Genomic DNA, 15,903 nt, shown 5'->3' with positions numbered 1-15,903 from the left:
TACTTGGTGTTTCTTCAAGACTAATGATGGGGCGCCTGGGTGGCTCAGTCAGTTAGACGTCCAACTCCCATGATCTCACAGTTCATGAGTTCAAGCTCTGCATTGGGCTCTCTGCTCTCAACACAGAACCAGCTTCACAGCCTCTTTCTGTTTCCTCTGTCTGTCCCCCGCCTCAAAATAAATAAACTTAAAAAAAAAGAAAGAAAAAAAAGATGAATGATTTCGCTTGGCCTAGATGATTTTATAGGCTTAGAGGGAGCAGCACTGCTTGTTCTCATTTTCTCTTTAGAACAATGAGAAAGGCTAGTTAGTGCACGTCTCCTCAGGCTCCCCGAACTGGGTCTACCTGGTCAGAATAAAGATGATTGGAAACAGAATTTTTGGTTAGAGCTGAAGTCGGATCTAAGAAAGGGGGGAAAACACGGAGAACTGGGGAGGGGAAAGGAAGGTTATGGCTCCGCTTCAGGTGTATGCAACATACTACTATGGACAAAAAGCAATTTGCTAGGAAAAGATTCACTACCACAAAACACATGTGGATGGGACTAATGCCACCTGCTCTTACAATTTAACAAAGTGAGATTCAGAGCTTTTTCCCAAGCCACACAACTAAGATAGTGGAACTAGAATCTGAACTTTACATCACCTGCCTATAGAAATCTGGTACTACCCAAGGTCAATGCTGAAACATCGATAAATAAAACTCACTCTCTCCCAAAAGCGCCTGCTGCCCAAGCTTTCGCCCTCCTCCTTTGGCCGCGGCCTCAGTGGATCCATCTTCCTCGGGCCCCTTCATGCTCATTCACACAGAGTCCTCACACTAACACAGGCTAGAGCCTCCAGACAAGTCCAGAGAAGTGCCTCATCACTCAAAGTAAGACTGGCAAGGCTCCTTTCTCCTAGCCCCTCACATGCTCAGCCTCTACCACCACCATCTGCCATGAGGCCAGCAGGTCTAATTTCATTATTACCTTTTATTTAGTTTATTTATTAGTCACATATAAAAGACCCAGGACCCTTCAAGGTTCTACATTTCCCAGGCTCTAAAACCCATACAGCTCTGACATCCCCTTCTTTGGACCCCATCTCCCTCTGTTAATTTGATATCTTCCCCCAGGGCCCTCTAGACTCGATCAGTTATCTCCAAAATTCCCTATATTCCCCTGCTTCTTTCCTGAAGGTTCTCCCCACCTACCAACTCTAACTCATTCATTTTCGGTAAGGGTGATATCATTCTCAAGGAAGTGAAAACTGGTTCTGGGGGAAGGTGAAAAAAAAAATCTCAGGAATTAAAATAACTTATGGTTCTCTAAGCCTCAATACTACCTAACAAAATCTTGTTCCTTTATAATTCATTTCAAGGTCAGGGGGTAGGAAGACAATATCTAAAAAGGTTCTGGAGGAGGAAGAGAATGACAGAGGCTGAGGAGCACTGCTCTACTGAAATCCGCTATCTGCCCAAGGACACTGCTTCCCTGCAGGCCTCACCAGTGTGGCTGCTTCCTCTTCCACAGCCTTCTGACCGACCGCTGGCCTCGATGTGGGATAGGTGAAATTCCTTGTTCGTCATCACTGCTTCTAGACTACTCTCCTTCCCAAGTCCTAAAACCCTCAGCTTTGAACATAGTAAGATCAGACCTTACCACCCTCTGCCCATATGTTTTTCAATCGCCTTCCAATCCCTAGATCTACCCAATTCTTGGAAGCTCTTAATATGAGCTCCTGGCTCATTACTATTCTCTAACTTTACTGCTGTCATAGTTTTTGGTGGTTTCAATATCCATACATTGATCCATCCAGCACTCTGGCCTCTCAGTTCCTTGATATCCTCTCTTTCAATGGTCTTGAACTTCATCCTGAAAACCCCAGGACTTTCAGAGATCCTAGCATGAACTCTACACCTCCTGTCTTTCACTCCCTTCTTATTCTCTGAATTGAATCCCAACCATGACTGCAGCCTCTCCATTGCTCAACTCTAAATGTCCGTGACAACCATCTCATATCTTTCCAGCCAACACCTTCTTGTCTCTTACCCCAAAAAGTCTTTGACCCACCATGCCCTACAATCCACTGATCATATGGTTTTCCACGGTCTTTCTTTTTCCCACCGAAGTTCCACAAGCATCGATCGTAACCACTCCCTTACATATGCTCTTTACTCCAGTGCTTCTTCCTAGCTGTGTCACATTGACTCAGCTGACACAATCCTGTATTAAATCCAACTTTCTGCCCGCTTTATGCTCGCATCCCATATGACAGCTAACTACTGTCAGAGAAACACACAGAGTCATGTTGACTGACCTCACTTTAAATCCGTTTGCCACAGCCTTCAAGTCAGCCATGAGTGTCTGGCAAGCAAACGATACTTCCCCAGTCCATTTGCTCACCCACCCCACCTTTTTCTCTCCTCAAACCTTTACCTTTCTTCCTCCACACTCAGTTGATGGTCTGGCTTCCTATTTTCAATGGCGGGGGGGAGGGGACGATGACTGGAGGGACACAACCAGAAGGGAATACCTGGAATGCGCCCACACATGCATACTTGCATCCCATCTCCCACCAGCCATGGGTGCTCCTTAGCCAAACTCTGTTAACACTGTCCATTCCCTTCCCTTCTCATGTGCTCAAAGACTCTACTTGTGGAGCGCATGGGTGGCTCAATTGGTTAAGCGTCCGACTTCCGCTCAAGTCATGACCTCACGGTTCGTGGGTTCGAGCCCCACATCAGGCTCTGTACTGACAGCTCAGAGCCTGAGGCCTGCTTCAGATTCTGTGTCTTCCTCTCTCTTTGACCCTCCCCTGCTCATGCTGTCTCTCTCTCTCTCTCAAAAATAAATAAAACATTAAAAAAAAAAAACAAAAACTACTTGAGCAACGCTCCTACTTGAGCAACGACTCTCCTTGTCACCCTGCCCCCCCACTGACCAAACCTTTTTGAACGTAGATATTGTTTTTTTTTTTTAAATTTATTTCTAGGAGAGAGAGAGACAGCGTGAGCAGGGGAGGGTCAGAGAGAGAGGGAGTCACAGACTGAAACAGGCTCCAGGCTCTGAGCTGGCAGTCAGCACAGAGCCCGATGCGGGGCTCGAACCCACGAACCGCGAGATCATGACCTAAGCGAAAGTCAGACGCTTAACCGACTAAGCCACCCAGGTGCCCCTGAACGTAGATATTGTGACACTTTACCTCTCTGCCAGTTAAGCTATTGCCTCTCAGCCCCAAACCTACCTAGTGTTGTCCGCTCTGTGATGCTGGATCTAGGACCACATTTGGGCTTTGCCAGCAGCTCCCTGTTGGGCTCCACCAGTAGGGGACACTAGAGGAAGCTTGCAAGGCTAGAAGAAGGGACTTGTTTCTTTCTGTAGGCTTCCTGTTGCTTCTACCCAGCAGGACCTCTTCACCCCAGATGCAGCAGGTCCCACCTGTAGCACTAGCTGAGTTCAATTGCACTTTTACTCACACTCACAGAACCAGCCTCACCGTGTGCCCCTCACAGACACCAGCACCAACCAGAATGCCCTCCTCAGAGGTCTGGGTCCTGGCCCCACAAGCCCCTCTTCCAAACTCAGGGACACTAGCACCAGCCAAGTAGCACCCCTTCTCTGGTCCAAGTTTCAGCTCCATAGGCCCTTTCTTCTCCAGGAACACCAGTGGGCCCAGGTTGCCACTTTGGCAGAGCTGATCACTCTCTCCTCCCTGGTGCTTTCTCATTCCCATGCTCTCTCCTTGTTTTCCTCCTACCTACTGATGTTTCTTCTTTGGCTCTCTGAACTCTTTTTTTTTAAATGTTTTTCTTTTTATTTATTTCTGAGAGAGAGAGAGACAGACAGAGAGAGAAAGAGAGGCAGCGTGAGCACAGGAGGGTCAGAGAGAGAGGGAGACACAGAATCTGAAGCAGGTTCCAGGCTCTGAGCTAGCTGTCAGCACAGAGCCCGACGCAGGGCTTGAACCCATGAACCGTGTGATCATGACCTGAGCCGAAGACAGACACTTAACCCGACTGAGTTCAGGTGCCCCTCTGAACTCTTTAAGATTGGGGTATCCAGGGCTCAGTCCTTTTTCCACATATGGTCATTCTGGTGATCAGTTCAGTCTCTTGACATTAACTGCCGTTCACAAATGTCATGGAGGTAGGAGAAAGTAATCTAGTCCACTGTTGGTGGGATAGTAGATTGGTACAACCCAATGGAAATTCCAGGACTCAGAATTTTCTTACAGATACACCCTCAAAAGAGCACAAATATGTACAAGAAGGTTCACTGAGATACTATTTTCAACAGTAAAATCTTTAAAAAGCTTATACCAACACCTTTGCTTTAAATTAGCTTTGCTAAAGATAAATGAGGCCTCTGGCTTCCTTTAAGCAGATTCCGTAGGATTTGCCAGATCGTAAGGCTGTTTAGAGCAAGGACTCTGGAGCCAGGCCACTTAGTTTCAAATCCCAACTTACTTCCTAGCTGTACCATTTTGGGCAAGTTACTTAACAGCCCTGTACCTCAATAACCTCTGCAGAAAATGTAACAAGGATGTAGTGAGGATTAAGTAAGGTAACACAGCTCATAGGCTTAGGGCAGTACAATAAATGCACAGTGCCCAGTAAATGCACAATAAACGTTAGCCATTGTTATCTCTGCTGCATATGCTAGGAAAGAAAATCAATGGTATGATCAATCAGAGTCCTTGGTAATTTGCCATCTCTTTCTACTCAATCATTCTGAAATACTGTGGGAAAAGCAGGGACTTATACCTGTCAGTCTTCACTGTAAAGCTAAGGGATGATAATGCACATACCACTTATGTATTTTACTCCCTTGAGGCCTAAGCAAACACATACCAGGCAGGCTTGGCCCTGCCAAGTTTCAGCCACTGAGGTTCTGAATTAGTCAGAGACCACACTGCACACAGTTCCTCACCTCACACTTCCGATCTGCTTCAGACACATTGAGGTTGTTTACATTCTGCTCGATGGTTTTGTTGGAGTGCTTCTTCTTTGGCTTTTGAGCCTTTTTGGTTGTTCCTGTCTCAGTAGCACTTCCATCTGAAAGAAGAAAGAAGACTAAGTACTGCAAAGATTGCTTTGGAGGATGTAACCAAACTTATTAACTCACGTTCTTCAAAACTCTGAAGAGTGATTGTAATTGAAACGTGCCATTCTCTCAAAGCAACAGGCACATCTAATCTGTACCTTTGGGAGCGCCTGTGTGGCTCAGTCACTTACGCATCTGACTTCGACTCAGTTCATGATCTCGCGGTTCATGGGTTCGAGCCCCATATCAGGCTCTGTGCGGACAGCTCAGAGCTTGGAGCCTGCTTCAGATTCTGTGTCTCCCTTTCTCTCTGCCCTTCCCCTGCTCACGCTCTGTCTCTCAAAAATAAACAAACACTGGGGCGCCTGGGTGGCTTAGTGGGTTAAGTGTCCGACTTTCGCTTAGGTCATGATCTCGCAGTTCGTGGGTTCGAGCCCCGCATCGGGCTCTGTGCTGACTGCCAGCTCAGAGCCTGGAGCCTGTTTTATAGTCTGTGACTCCCTCTCTCTGACCCTCCCCTGCTTACGCCATCTCTCTCTCTCTCTCTCGTAGGAAAAAAAAAAAATTAAAAAAAAAAGCAAACACTAAAAAAAATTTAAGAAAAAAAAATCCATAACCTTGGAAAAAAACCTTAAGTATTTGGCTTCTAATACAAGCCAATTTCTAAAGTCCCCCAAATCAGAACCTCCCCACTTGGTGATGTTTACTCAATCTTGCCTGAATAAAAGCTAAAAGTTTTAAAAAAGTCCTTCTCCTTTTTGAAGGAAAACAACTATAGGGCTTAAGGATCTCCTCATATACAATTTTGACAATGTCCATGTCTTCAATCGAATGAGATAATGGATTTCCTAGGACTTCATCCCAATATACTACTCAAATAACTACCTGCTGTGCCCTTAAGAAAGCCCCTAAATCCAGATCCCATCCCATGTACCTGCACCGTGGCTCTCTACTTCTGCAGACGGTGCATCTTTGCCCAGCCCCCCAAGGACTCTGTACACGTCAGCATGGACAGCGTCCACACGCACAGCGTAGATCTTGGTGCTGGCGTCCAGAGTGCCGGCGGCCACCTAGTCAAACAAGTAGAGCTAAACTCACTGGAGGCATAAGAAGGGACTGCTGAACAAAACACAGCAAGCTTCACAAAATATTCACTTGCTCTGAAGAAAAAAATGACAAAGATTACCCAAGACTGACAGGGAATAAACAAAATATAACATAAAGATATCTTCTCTATTTCATCAGTTTAGGAAAGAAAGTAAAGAAGCTAATAAAATGTCTTACACAAGGGAGGTTCTCATGTATTTGCAGAATTCAACTACAGTGCTGTGCTAAATATCAGAAATAATCATCATTAATTCACATCTAAGAGAAGGTGAACATCCTTCTTACTTTGAAGTTGGTCGGTTCGGTGTCTTTCTGTTTAAGAATCTCTGACATGAAATCAATCAAGTGCAAACCAAAAGCATTCTTGGTAGTAATTTTCTGAAAACAGAAAAATGTAGAAAGGTTCGTTATTTATAGCCTAGGCCCATGTAAATAATGCTACCCTAATAGAGGAAGCTAAGTTTTTACAAAGTAACAGCCCACATCTCACCACAGGTATCAGTTCCCACAAACACTTGATGACAGAGCTAAATCCATATATTATCTCCTCATTCTCAAGGCCTAGAGAATGACAGCACACTTCCTAAGTTTTCAGTGTATGTAGACTCTGTTCCAAGCACTGTATACAAAGGGACTCGGTCATCCTCAGAACAACTCTATGAGGCAGGTACTAGTCACATTCTCATTTTACAGAGGACACTGCAGCAGAGTGGTTAGGTCGATACCATACAGCTTGTGAATGTCAGGGACTGGATTCCAACAGAGACTAGCTCCAGAAGTCACATTATTACCCCCTAAGCAATGCTGCCTCTCTAGATACAATGCAGGTGGCAAGCAATCTATCAAAATGAACGCCAAAGGCCTATAAGAAATAGTAAAAGCATACTGAAAAACATTAGCATTAAGAAGAGTTACTGGACAATGAAAGCACACAATTATCATCAACTGTGCATTCTCCACAGAATCAAGGAGGATAGATTTCCCTTGTGATCAAGTTGTAATATCTTCACTGATGATCCAGCAGATACTCACATTTTCTTTCTTTTTTTTTTTTAATAATTTTTTTAAGTTTATTTATTTTGAGAAAGAGACAGAATAAACGGGGGAGGAGTGAGGGGGGTGGAAAAGGAAAATCCCAAGCAGGTCCCGCGCTGCCAACACTGAGTCTGATATGGAGTTTGAACTCATGAAGCAGCAAGATCATGACCTGAGCCAAAACCAAGAGCCAGACACTCAACCGACTGAGCCACCCAGGCACCCCAGATACTCACATTTTCAGTGGATAGTTTGATACAGGTGGAGTAATGTTCTGTAATCTGTGTGTTTGTAAATTTAGGAATCGTGGCTGAAACGTCAATATTCCTAAACGAAAACCAAAAAGAAAAAACTCTGGCAAGGATCCATGACATGCTAACTCTTCAAAATCTGGATCCAGAATCCACATAGTATTGTGGAGATGCCAGACCCACATCGCCCACGTCAGGGCGGCCACCCCACGGAGGCAGCCCAGAATGCACTTACCTACTGGACGGGGAGGCTAGCAGATGAGGCGAGTCTGCGCTGAACTGCAGGTCCAGGACTCGGGAGCGCCTCCGCTGCAGTCGCTCCTTTTCGTCGTCATTCTGGGGAAAGTCTTCAAGGACGGGAGTGCCAGGAGTATTGAGAGGGGCCTTCCGGGGCAGGGGCATCGAGAACACCCGTTCTGAAGGTGAGGAGGCACTGTGGGGGTGCCCACGGATTTCTGAAGAAAAGGTTTTCATTGTGGCTGACAGTGATGGAACAAAACACTCGCTCAACAAACCTTCCACAGAATAGTTCCTATATCTAACGTGGGGCTTGGGGCCTCTCATGGGGTGGGGGTTCACTGCACATCTGCCACCAAGATCGTTTCCAACTCGAATATTCGGTAGCTAGAACCTCTATAGTTGAAGTTTTTTGCGGGGTGATGGCCTTCTGATGCTTCCTTAACAAAGTAATGAGGTCTGATAGGAGGTAAAATTAGAGAAGGGCTGAGACTCCATCCATGGATTTAACCACCTAGAGGTTATTGGTGGCCTTGACAACAGCAGTTTTCCTAGGGCAGCTGCGGGAGGAGAAAGTCAAACAGGCATAGATTCCAGGGGAGATAGGAGAAGAGGAATTAGGAGACAGTAAATGGAGACAAGGTTTTCAAGGACTTCTGCTATAAAAAGGAAGGACTAAAATGGGAGGAAAGCAGTTGAAAGGGAAGTGAGATTAATGAGGTTGAGAAATTAATTTTAAGATGGGAAAACTCGGGGCGCCTGGGTGGCTTAGTCGGTTAAGCGTCCGACTTTCGCTTAGGTCATGATCTCGCGGTTCGTGGGTTCGAGCCCCGCGTCGGGCTCTGTGCTGACTGCCAGCTCAGAGCCTGGAGCCTGTTTCAGAGTCTGTCACTCCCTCTCTCTCTGACCCTCCCCTGCTCACGCTGTCTCTCTCTCTCTCCTAGAAATAAATAAAAAACATTAAAAAAAAATTTTAAGATGGGAAAACTCTAGCTTGGTAGAGAGAATGAAGCAAAGAAATTGTATTAGTTTCCTATTGCTGCTATATAACAAATTACCATGACTTAGTGGTTTAAACCAACACAAGTGTATTCTCCTGCAGTCCTGGAGTCAAAATCTAAAATCAAAGTGTTAGCAGGGCTGTATTCTTTCTAGAGGCTTCAGGGAAGAATCTCTTTCCCTATCTTTTTAAGCTTTTAGAGGCTGCCTACATACTTCGCATCACTCCAAGCTCTTGCTTCTGTCATCACACTGTCTTCTCTGACTCTGACCCTCCTGCATCCTTGTTATGAGGACCACTGTGATTACACTGGGCCCATCCAGATAATCCAGGAAAATCTCCCCATCTCAAGACCCCTAATTTAATCATATCTGCAAAGTCCTCCTCAAATTATAATTTTTTAATAGTTCATACATTTTTTTAGTAATCTCTACACCCCACATGGGGCTCCAATTCACAACCCCAAAATCAAGAGTTGCACGCTCTTCCAACTGAGCCAGCCAGGTGCCCCAGCAAAGTCCCTTTTACCATGTAAGGATACCTTAGTCACAGGTTCCAGATATCTTTGGGCAGGGGTGGGGGAAGCATTGTTCACTTCGATCATGCAGAATAAAGGGTAAAAGTCACTGAACAATACATTCAAGCAACTAAAAGGGCTACCCTTCCTGACATCACAGAAAGCCCATCCACAGCAATAGAAGGAAGCCAGACAACACAGGCAGAGATGCAGGTAGGGGAGCAAGTACAATGGTGCGCTTGTGGGTGCTCCTTTTGGACTGTTTTTACTTTTTTAGTAGAATAAGAAGCACATAAAAACCAAAACTCAGTAGCTAAAGTGAAGGCCAGAGAGGAGGTACTGGAGATTTAGGAGACAAAGGAAGGTATGGAATAGTCATCTAGGAGAAGGTGAGTGGATGAACAAGAGAATACAGCATGACTGCTGGGCAGCTCTAGGGTCCCCTTGAGACCATCAAGTGAGCAGGGGCAAGGGCAGAGTAGGCAGAGTTGGAATTAATTAGGGCTGTGATTTTACTAAGAAAGTATACAGAGACTGGAAGAGGGCAAGGGGTTAGAAGTATATGAAAGGAAGTGATTATACTGATTGACCAGGGCATGTAAGCTAAGTAAGGAGGGGAACAAGGACACGAGGGACAGACAGTGAAAAGCAAAGAATATAGATCTGCTGGGTCAAAAGATGGTTGGAGTTGTTGTAGTCAAGGAACAAGAAGGAATGAGTTGGCAAGATAGAAATGGTACTGACAAGTAGGGTGCTTAAAACTGAGATGACAGAGTGGTGCAGCTACTGATAATGACAAGGTCTAGGGTGTGACTATGGTAGTGAGTGGCTACTGCTATTTTGGTAGTGCAAGAAACAAGATCCCTAGGAGAGAGATGAAGGAACTGAGAGACTTTGGGGGACAGTTCCCTGATTTAAGAATCAAAAGGCTTGGGGGCGCCTGGGTGGCTTAGTCGGTTAAGCGTCCGACTTTCGCTTAGGTCATGATCTCGCGGTTCGTGGGTTCGGGCCCCGCGTCGGGCTCTGTGCTGACTGCCAGCTCAGAGCCTGGAGCCTGTTTCATTCTGTGACTCCCTCTCTCTCTGACCCTCCCCTGCTCATGCTGTCTCTCTCTCTCCTAGAAATAAATAAAAACATTTAAAAAAAAAAAAAAAAGAATCAAAAGGCTTGGCTTCAAACGCCAGGTCCATCACTTACTAGCTAGAGAATTTTTTTTTTTTTTAATAAATTCTGGGCCCAATGTGAGGCTTGAACTCACAATTCTGAGATCAAGAGTCGCATACCCTACAGATTGAGCCAATCAGGCACCCCAATAGCTGGAGAAGTTTTAAGCAAATAAATGTTCTAAGCATTTGCTTCTTCATCCTCCAAATGGAAATAAGAAAGTATATCTCAGCGTGTTCTGAATTGGTGATATGAAAATAAAATGCACAATGTAACATATTTTATAGGAACACATTAAAAAAAAAGTGATACACAGTTAGCATTAAATGTTGCCCATGTAACATAAGTGGCATGGGGGGGGCGCGGGGGGAGAGGAACTGTGTGGCTCAGTTAGTTAAGCATCTCACTCTTGATTTCGACTCAGGTCATGATCTCAGTTTCTTGAGTTCCACCCCTGAGTAAGGCTCTTGTGCTGACAGCACAGAGCCTGCTTGGTATTCTCCCTCTCTCTCTGCTCCTCCCCTGCTCGCACTCTGTCTCTCCCAAAAGAAATAAACTTAAAAATAAAAACATTAATTAGGGGTGCCTGGGTGGCTCAGTCGGTTAAATGTCTGACTACAGCTCATGATCTCCATGGTTCCTGAGTTTAAGCCCCACATGGGGCTCTCTGCTGTCGGTGCAGAGCCCACTTCACATCCTGTCTGCCTGCTCATGTCTCTCTCTCTCCCCCTCAAAACATTATTTTAAAAAAAAAAAAATGGTGCAAAGGGATAAAAGGGAATAAATAAAATACAAGGAGAAGAACTTCACATGTTCTCCTGATAGCTTCCCACAAGTTGTAGAGCATGGTCGACATTAACTCTTAGGTGAGGTCAAAAGAAACAAAAAGAAAACATAGAAAAGGAAGGAGGCAAGAGACATATTTAGAGAATGAATCAAGAGGACTTGTTACTATCTGAATGAGGGCAGTTCCAGAGAAGGAGGGGAGATGGACCTTGAGACAAGAGACTAAGAAATAGGAAGCACTGAAGGAGGATCCTGTCTAAGAGGGAAACTCAAGATGGGGATCAGAGGCACCCTTCAATACTTAAGAGTACTCTTTCTCTGATTTCTCTCGTTCAGATGGTTACTGAGCTCAAAGACACTTTCTACATCTACTTCCTTACCTCCCATTCGTTTTTCAAACCTCTATGATCCGGCTACCATCTCCGCCACTTTATGAAAACTATCCTGTCACAGTCACCTACAACTTCTGGCTACTTTTAGGCTTCATCTCTCTAGAGTTTCAGCAGCATTTGAAACAGATGAAACCCCTCCAAGTGCTTCTTGAAACACTCCTGGTTTCTGTGAGTTTTTTCTTCTGAGTTTTTCAAGCTCCCCATCTCTATCTAGCTTCTAAATGTTGGTCCTGAGCGTCTTTTCTACAGGGTCTTCCTAGCGTTCTCACCTGCTCCCATGGTTTTATGATCTTAATGATGATAGATTTGTTCCTGAGTCTATGGGCCACTTCCCTGAGTGGCCTCTATCACTCCCCTGAGTGTCCAACTCTTAACCCAGTGTTTACTGATCCCCTCAACAGTCTCTCACATAAGTCATTTACCACGTTCAAAATTTAACTAAATTTCCAAACCTCTTACCAAGGCCTACAAAGGCCCTGCCTACCTCAGGGGCCTCACTCACTGTGCACTCACAATGCGGCTAGTCCCAGCCAGGCTCTTCTCTCCTTGCCCTTTTGTGCATTTGCTCCTTCTACCTAAAACACGTCCCCGAGTCTCTGCTCTAACAGCTTCCCTGAATCCTCAACTTAAAGAGGCCCCTCCCCTCACTCTGCTATTCTCAATCACAGCACTCCGCCTCGCGTGTGGTTTTTTTTTGTTGTTGACTGACTCCCCAACTAGAATACAAGCTCCAAGAGGCTGGGATCTTATCTGTTTTGTTCTTTACTGTATCTCTGCACCTGAAGGAGGGTTTGGCCCAAAGGGAGCGCTCAATGCTTGCTGAATGAATGCAAAAATACAGGCACCCGTGTTAAGTGTTCGGCAGTAACCACTCTGCTTCCCAGGCCGTGAACTAACGTACATTCCAGGAAAACCCTCGTTTCGGTGGAGAGACACGGCACGCGGCGTAGGAGCCCACGGGAACGGTCGCACCGCGCTGAGGGACAAAGGAGTGGGGACCGCCCCACGGGCGCTCCCGACGCCGACTGGAGCCGTGTCCTGAATGGCGGGGCACACCCCTCCCCCGCCCCTCCCCCATCCCTCCTTCCCGCCTCTTCCTCTCTGCGCCTGCCTCTCCCTCCCGCCAGCGGAGCCCCAAGACCAACTAGGCCGAAAATATCCGCACCTCCCGCTCAGGTCAGCCAGCTGACTCTGCTCGCCCGGAGCACCGCCTCACGCCGACCCCTTCCAGCGGCGCCCCCCACCCACGCAGCCTCACCTGGGCAAGGAGGTCCCATTTTGCTCTCCCTTTCCGAAGCTGGTTTTAAATCGCGCGCCGAGACGCTTTAGCGGCGTAACGGCCGCGGCGACGTATGCTGTGGGCGGGGCCAGAGGCGCGCTTGCGCAGGCCGCTTCAGTCAACCGGCAGGAAAGGGGGCGTGCCGGGCTGCGTGGAGTGGGTGGGTTCCCGGTTCGGTTCCTGTGAGTGTACTGTAGAGGGTCCATGGACCCTTTGAAGTAGCAGGAAAACTCCCTCTTTTCGAGCGTTACACGCGGAACTGGGCGCTAGGGACCCAGCGCCGAGCAGGACAGGCAAGGGCTGTGTTTCACGCAATTCACTTTCTAATGAGAGTGGGGGCAGATTACTAGGAAAAAGGTTAATTTCTCATAGCGACCTGTATTGTGAGAGCAGGCAGCAAAACACTAAGAAGGTAGAAAGTGATGGATGGGGTATGGGACAGAGGTGAGAAGGAGCCAACAACAGGAGGAGGGCGAAGGACACGTGCGAAATGTTGTATATACAGTTTTAAATGAAGGCCATCGTTTTTATTCACATTCTTGTGAAAAGCTTACTGGATATCTATCCCCCCCGTCCCCCCCCACACACTTCTACCCTTGCCACACCAAAGAAAAGGTTAAGGTCAAAAATGAGATGGGCATAATTTGCCACCTATCCATTCTTCATCTGATCCCAAGAGTTGTATTATAGGAGGAAAGACCAGGGCAGTTTCCCCAAATATCTCTAGAATATCCTATCACTTTTTTGTTGTTTATTTACTTTAAGAGAGAGTAGGAGAATCCCAAGCAGGCTCTGCACTGCACTGTCTGCACTGTCAGTGCAGAGCCTGACCTGGGGCTCAGTCCCATGAACCCTGAGATCATGACCTGAGCCAAAATTAAGAGCCTAACTGACCAAGCCGCTCAGGCACCTGCCCCCACCCCATCATTTCTTATAACACACATCTGGCATTTTATGCCGTGTTTCCCCTCAAGGGTGCTGTTGGCATTCAGGGTGAAACAACTCTTGACATGTGGGACTCTTTGTAGGACTGTTCAGCAACCTGGTCACCATTGGTCCACTAAATGCCATCAGTGCCCCTCAGTCATTTTGGCAACCAAAAAGTACTACCCTTTGTTGAGAACCACTTCTTAAGCCTATTTGCTTTTGCACAAATTGTGACCACCTTCAAATCTTTAGTGTAAGGCAGTGTGGAATAGAGAAACGAAAGCAGGTTTACAGTGTCTTTCATCTCAGCTAATGATTCTACCAGGAACCCAAATCAGCACCTGGGAGCCATCCTGGATGCCTCACTCTGCACACAATCTATATCTGAGCATTTTTACTTCCTAAAAAGCTCTTTAACCCTGCATCTCTTTTTCATCCATATTACCTTCTTGCTGGTCTGTAGCAGCCCTGCACCTGCTCGGACACCCTCCTCGTTGGGCCCAGTGTGGTTGTTGCTAAGTACCAATCCGACCTGTCACTTCCCAAAGTCTCAAACCATTCAAAAGCTCTACTGCTCTGGGAACTTCTAGAAGGCCCTGCAGGTTCTGGTTCCCGCAGCCTCTCCAGCGTCATCTTGCACCTTGCCTCCTCTTACTTCCGCCCTCCAGACACTTGGGCCTTCCATCAGACTCTCCCTCATCATGCCCACTCCCACAAGGCCTCTGCACATGCCATGTCCTCCACATAGGATCCTCTCAACCCCATCCTCACCCATTTGACACCTGTCAGATTTCAGATCACATCACTTCCTCAGGGAAGCTTTCCTGGATACACTCAAGTGGCCTTACTGGAGGTTTTAGTGGAACTTGTCACTTTTGAAATTTTCCATCTGCTGGGATGACTATTTCATGTCTATCTCCTCCAATAGATTGTCGGCTTCGTTTGGGGGCTGGAGCTAGCCCTGGGCACAGCAAGTGCTTGCGTATGTATTGAATGTGTGAAGTTGGAAGAGAAGTTTAAATCCTGGGTTGGGCATGTGAACCTCTCTGGGCCTCATTTTCTCCTCTGTTTATAAAACTGATGGTATTCCCTTTGCTGGGCTTTATGAGGAATTAGGTAACAGATTAAACTTTTGTGAGCACACAGGCTCAGTGTCCACTAGGGTCCCGGTTATTTCTCATCCTGTGTTGAGTGCATTTGAGAGAGGAGAGTGGGAACAGGCAGTGACCCTCTGGGCACCAACTAAGAGCAGTGTGGGTTGGGAGCGTGGTAGGTAGCACTGAACCAAGAACCTCTGACGAACTGGCTTGTTACTCTCGGCGGAGGAAGGCTACTAGATGACCCTTTAGGTTAGCCATGAGGCTGCCCTATGGTTATAATGGAGCCTCCTCAGCTGACTGCTTGGGTCCCTGTGCTGGGAGGCAGAGCCAGCTCCACCCCCTGCAGGCGGCTCACTCACCTCCAGGTCTAAATACTGTCTTTGTTTTTCGAGGGGTTAGTTGGGTGGAGCGTGCCAAAAGATTAAATGATTTATCAGTGGTATCAGTGGTATGCAAGATTCAGTTCCTCTATACAAACTCGGGAAGTAGTTGGTCCTCCCCCCCCCCCCCCCCCCCCCCCCCCCCCCCCCCCCCCCCCCCCCCCCCCCCCCCCCCGACTCCTTGTCTGCCAGAAAAGCAGTACTGGGGCCATTCCCCTTCCCCATTTCACTCCTCACCAAGATCTACTTCCCCAACATGAATGGCAAAAATTGTAAGGTGAGCAACAATACTGTTCTCGGTTGGCTACCTAAACCATCTTTTGGCTTCAAATTTGCCCTGACCTTCCATCCTGCAGCTGGCTTATATCATAATGTAGTTCATGATATAAACCAAGTCACTAGGGCTCAACAGGCGTGTAGTTCAAATGGCTTTACATTGATTTTGGCCTCTGAGCAAATGCCTTTAATTTTTGTATGTGATACGAAATTCCTGACCTAAAGACTGGGCTAAGGACCAACAATTTCTATCTTCTAGAATTTCTAAATAGTGCTTTTAGCTTTTCAAAGCATGTTAACTCCTACATCTTGATATTCCCAAGACCATGCTGGAAGGTTACGAGGACAGGCACTTTCTTCCAGGCTCTTTTACTAGCTATGTGACCTTGGGGAAGTTGTGTACCATTTCTTCTTCTTTTTTTTTA

General features: G+C 46.6%; 1 protein-coding gene across 1 annotated transcript in view; it reads right to left on the bottom strand.

The window, feature by feature from the left end:
- Nucleotides 1-12,839, bottom strand: part of NCAPH (non-SMC condensin I complex subunit H) — a 33,745-nt gene extending 20,906 nt beyond the window's left edge. The window contains exons 1-6 of the mRNA XM_039231725.1: nt 12,775-12,839; nt 7,656-7,875; nt 7,406-7,496; nt 6,420-6,512; nt 5,962-6,097; nt 4,914-5,038 (exon numbers count right to left, since the gene is read on the bottom strand). Of these exons, the coding sequence (XP_039087656.1) occupies nt 4,914-5,038; nt 5,962-6,097; nt 6,420-6,512; nt 7,406-7,496; nt 7,656-7,875; nt 12,775-12,793 (684 nt within the window). The 5' untranslated portion in view covers nt 12,794-12,839. The remainder of the gene's footprint in view (nt 1-4,913; nt 5,039-5,961; nt 6,098-6,419; nt 6,513-7,405; nt 7,497-7,655; nt 7,876-12,774) is intronic.
- Between the last annotated feature and the right edge of the window lie 3,064 nt (nt 12,840-15,903).

The sequence above is a fragment of the Hyaena hyaena genome, unplaced genomic scaffold (assembly GCF_003009895.1).
Source record: "Hyaena hyaena isolate Hyena2069 unplaced genomic scaffold, ASM300989v1 scaffold_57, whole genome shotgun sequence".
NCBI classification, from domain to species: Eukaryota; Metazoa; Chordata; class Mammalia; order Carnivora; family Hyaenidae; genus Hyaena; species Hyaena hyaena.
This window is presented reverse-complemented; position numbering and strand designations above follow the sequence as displayed.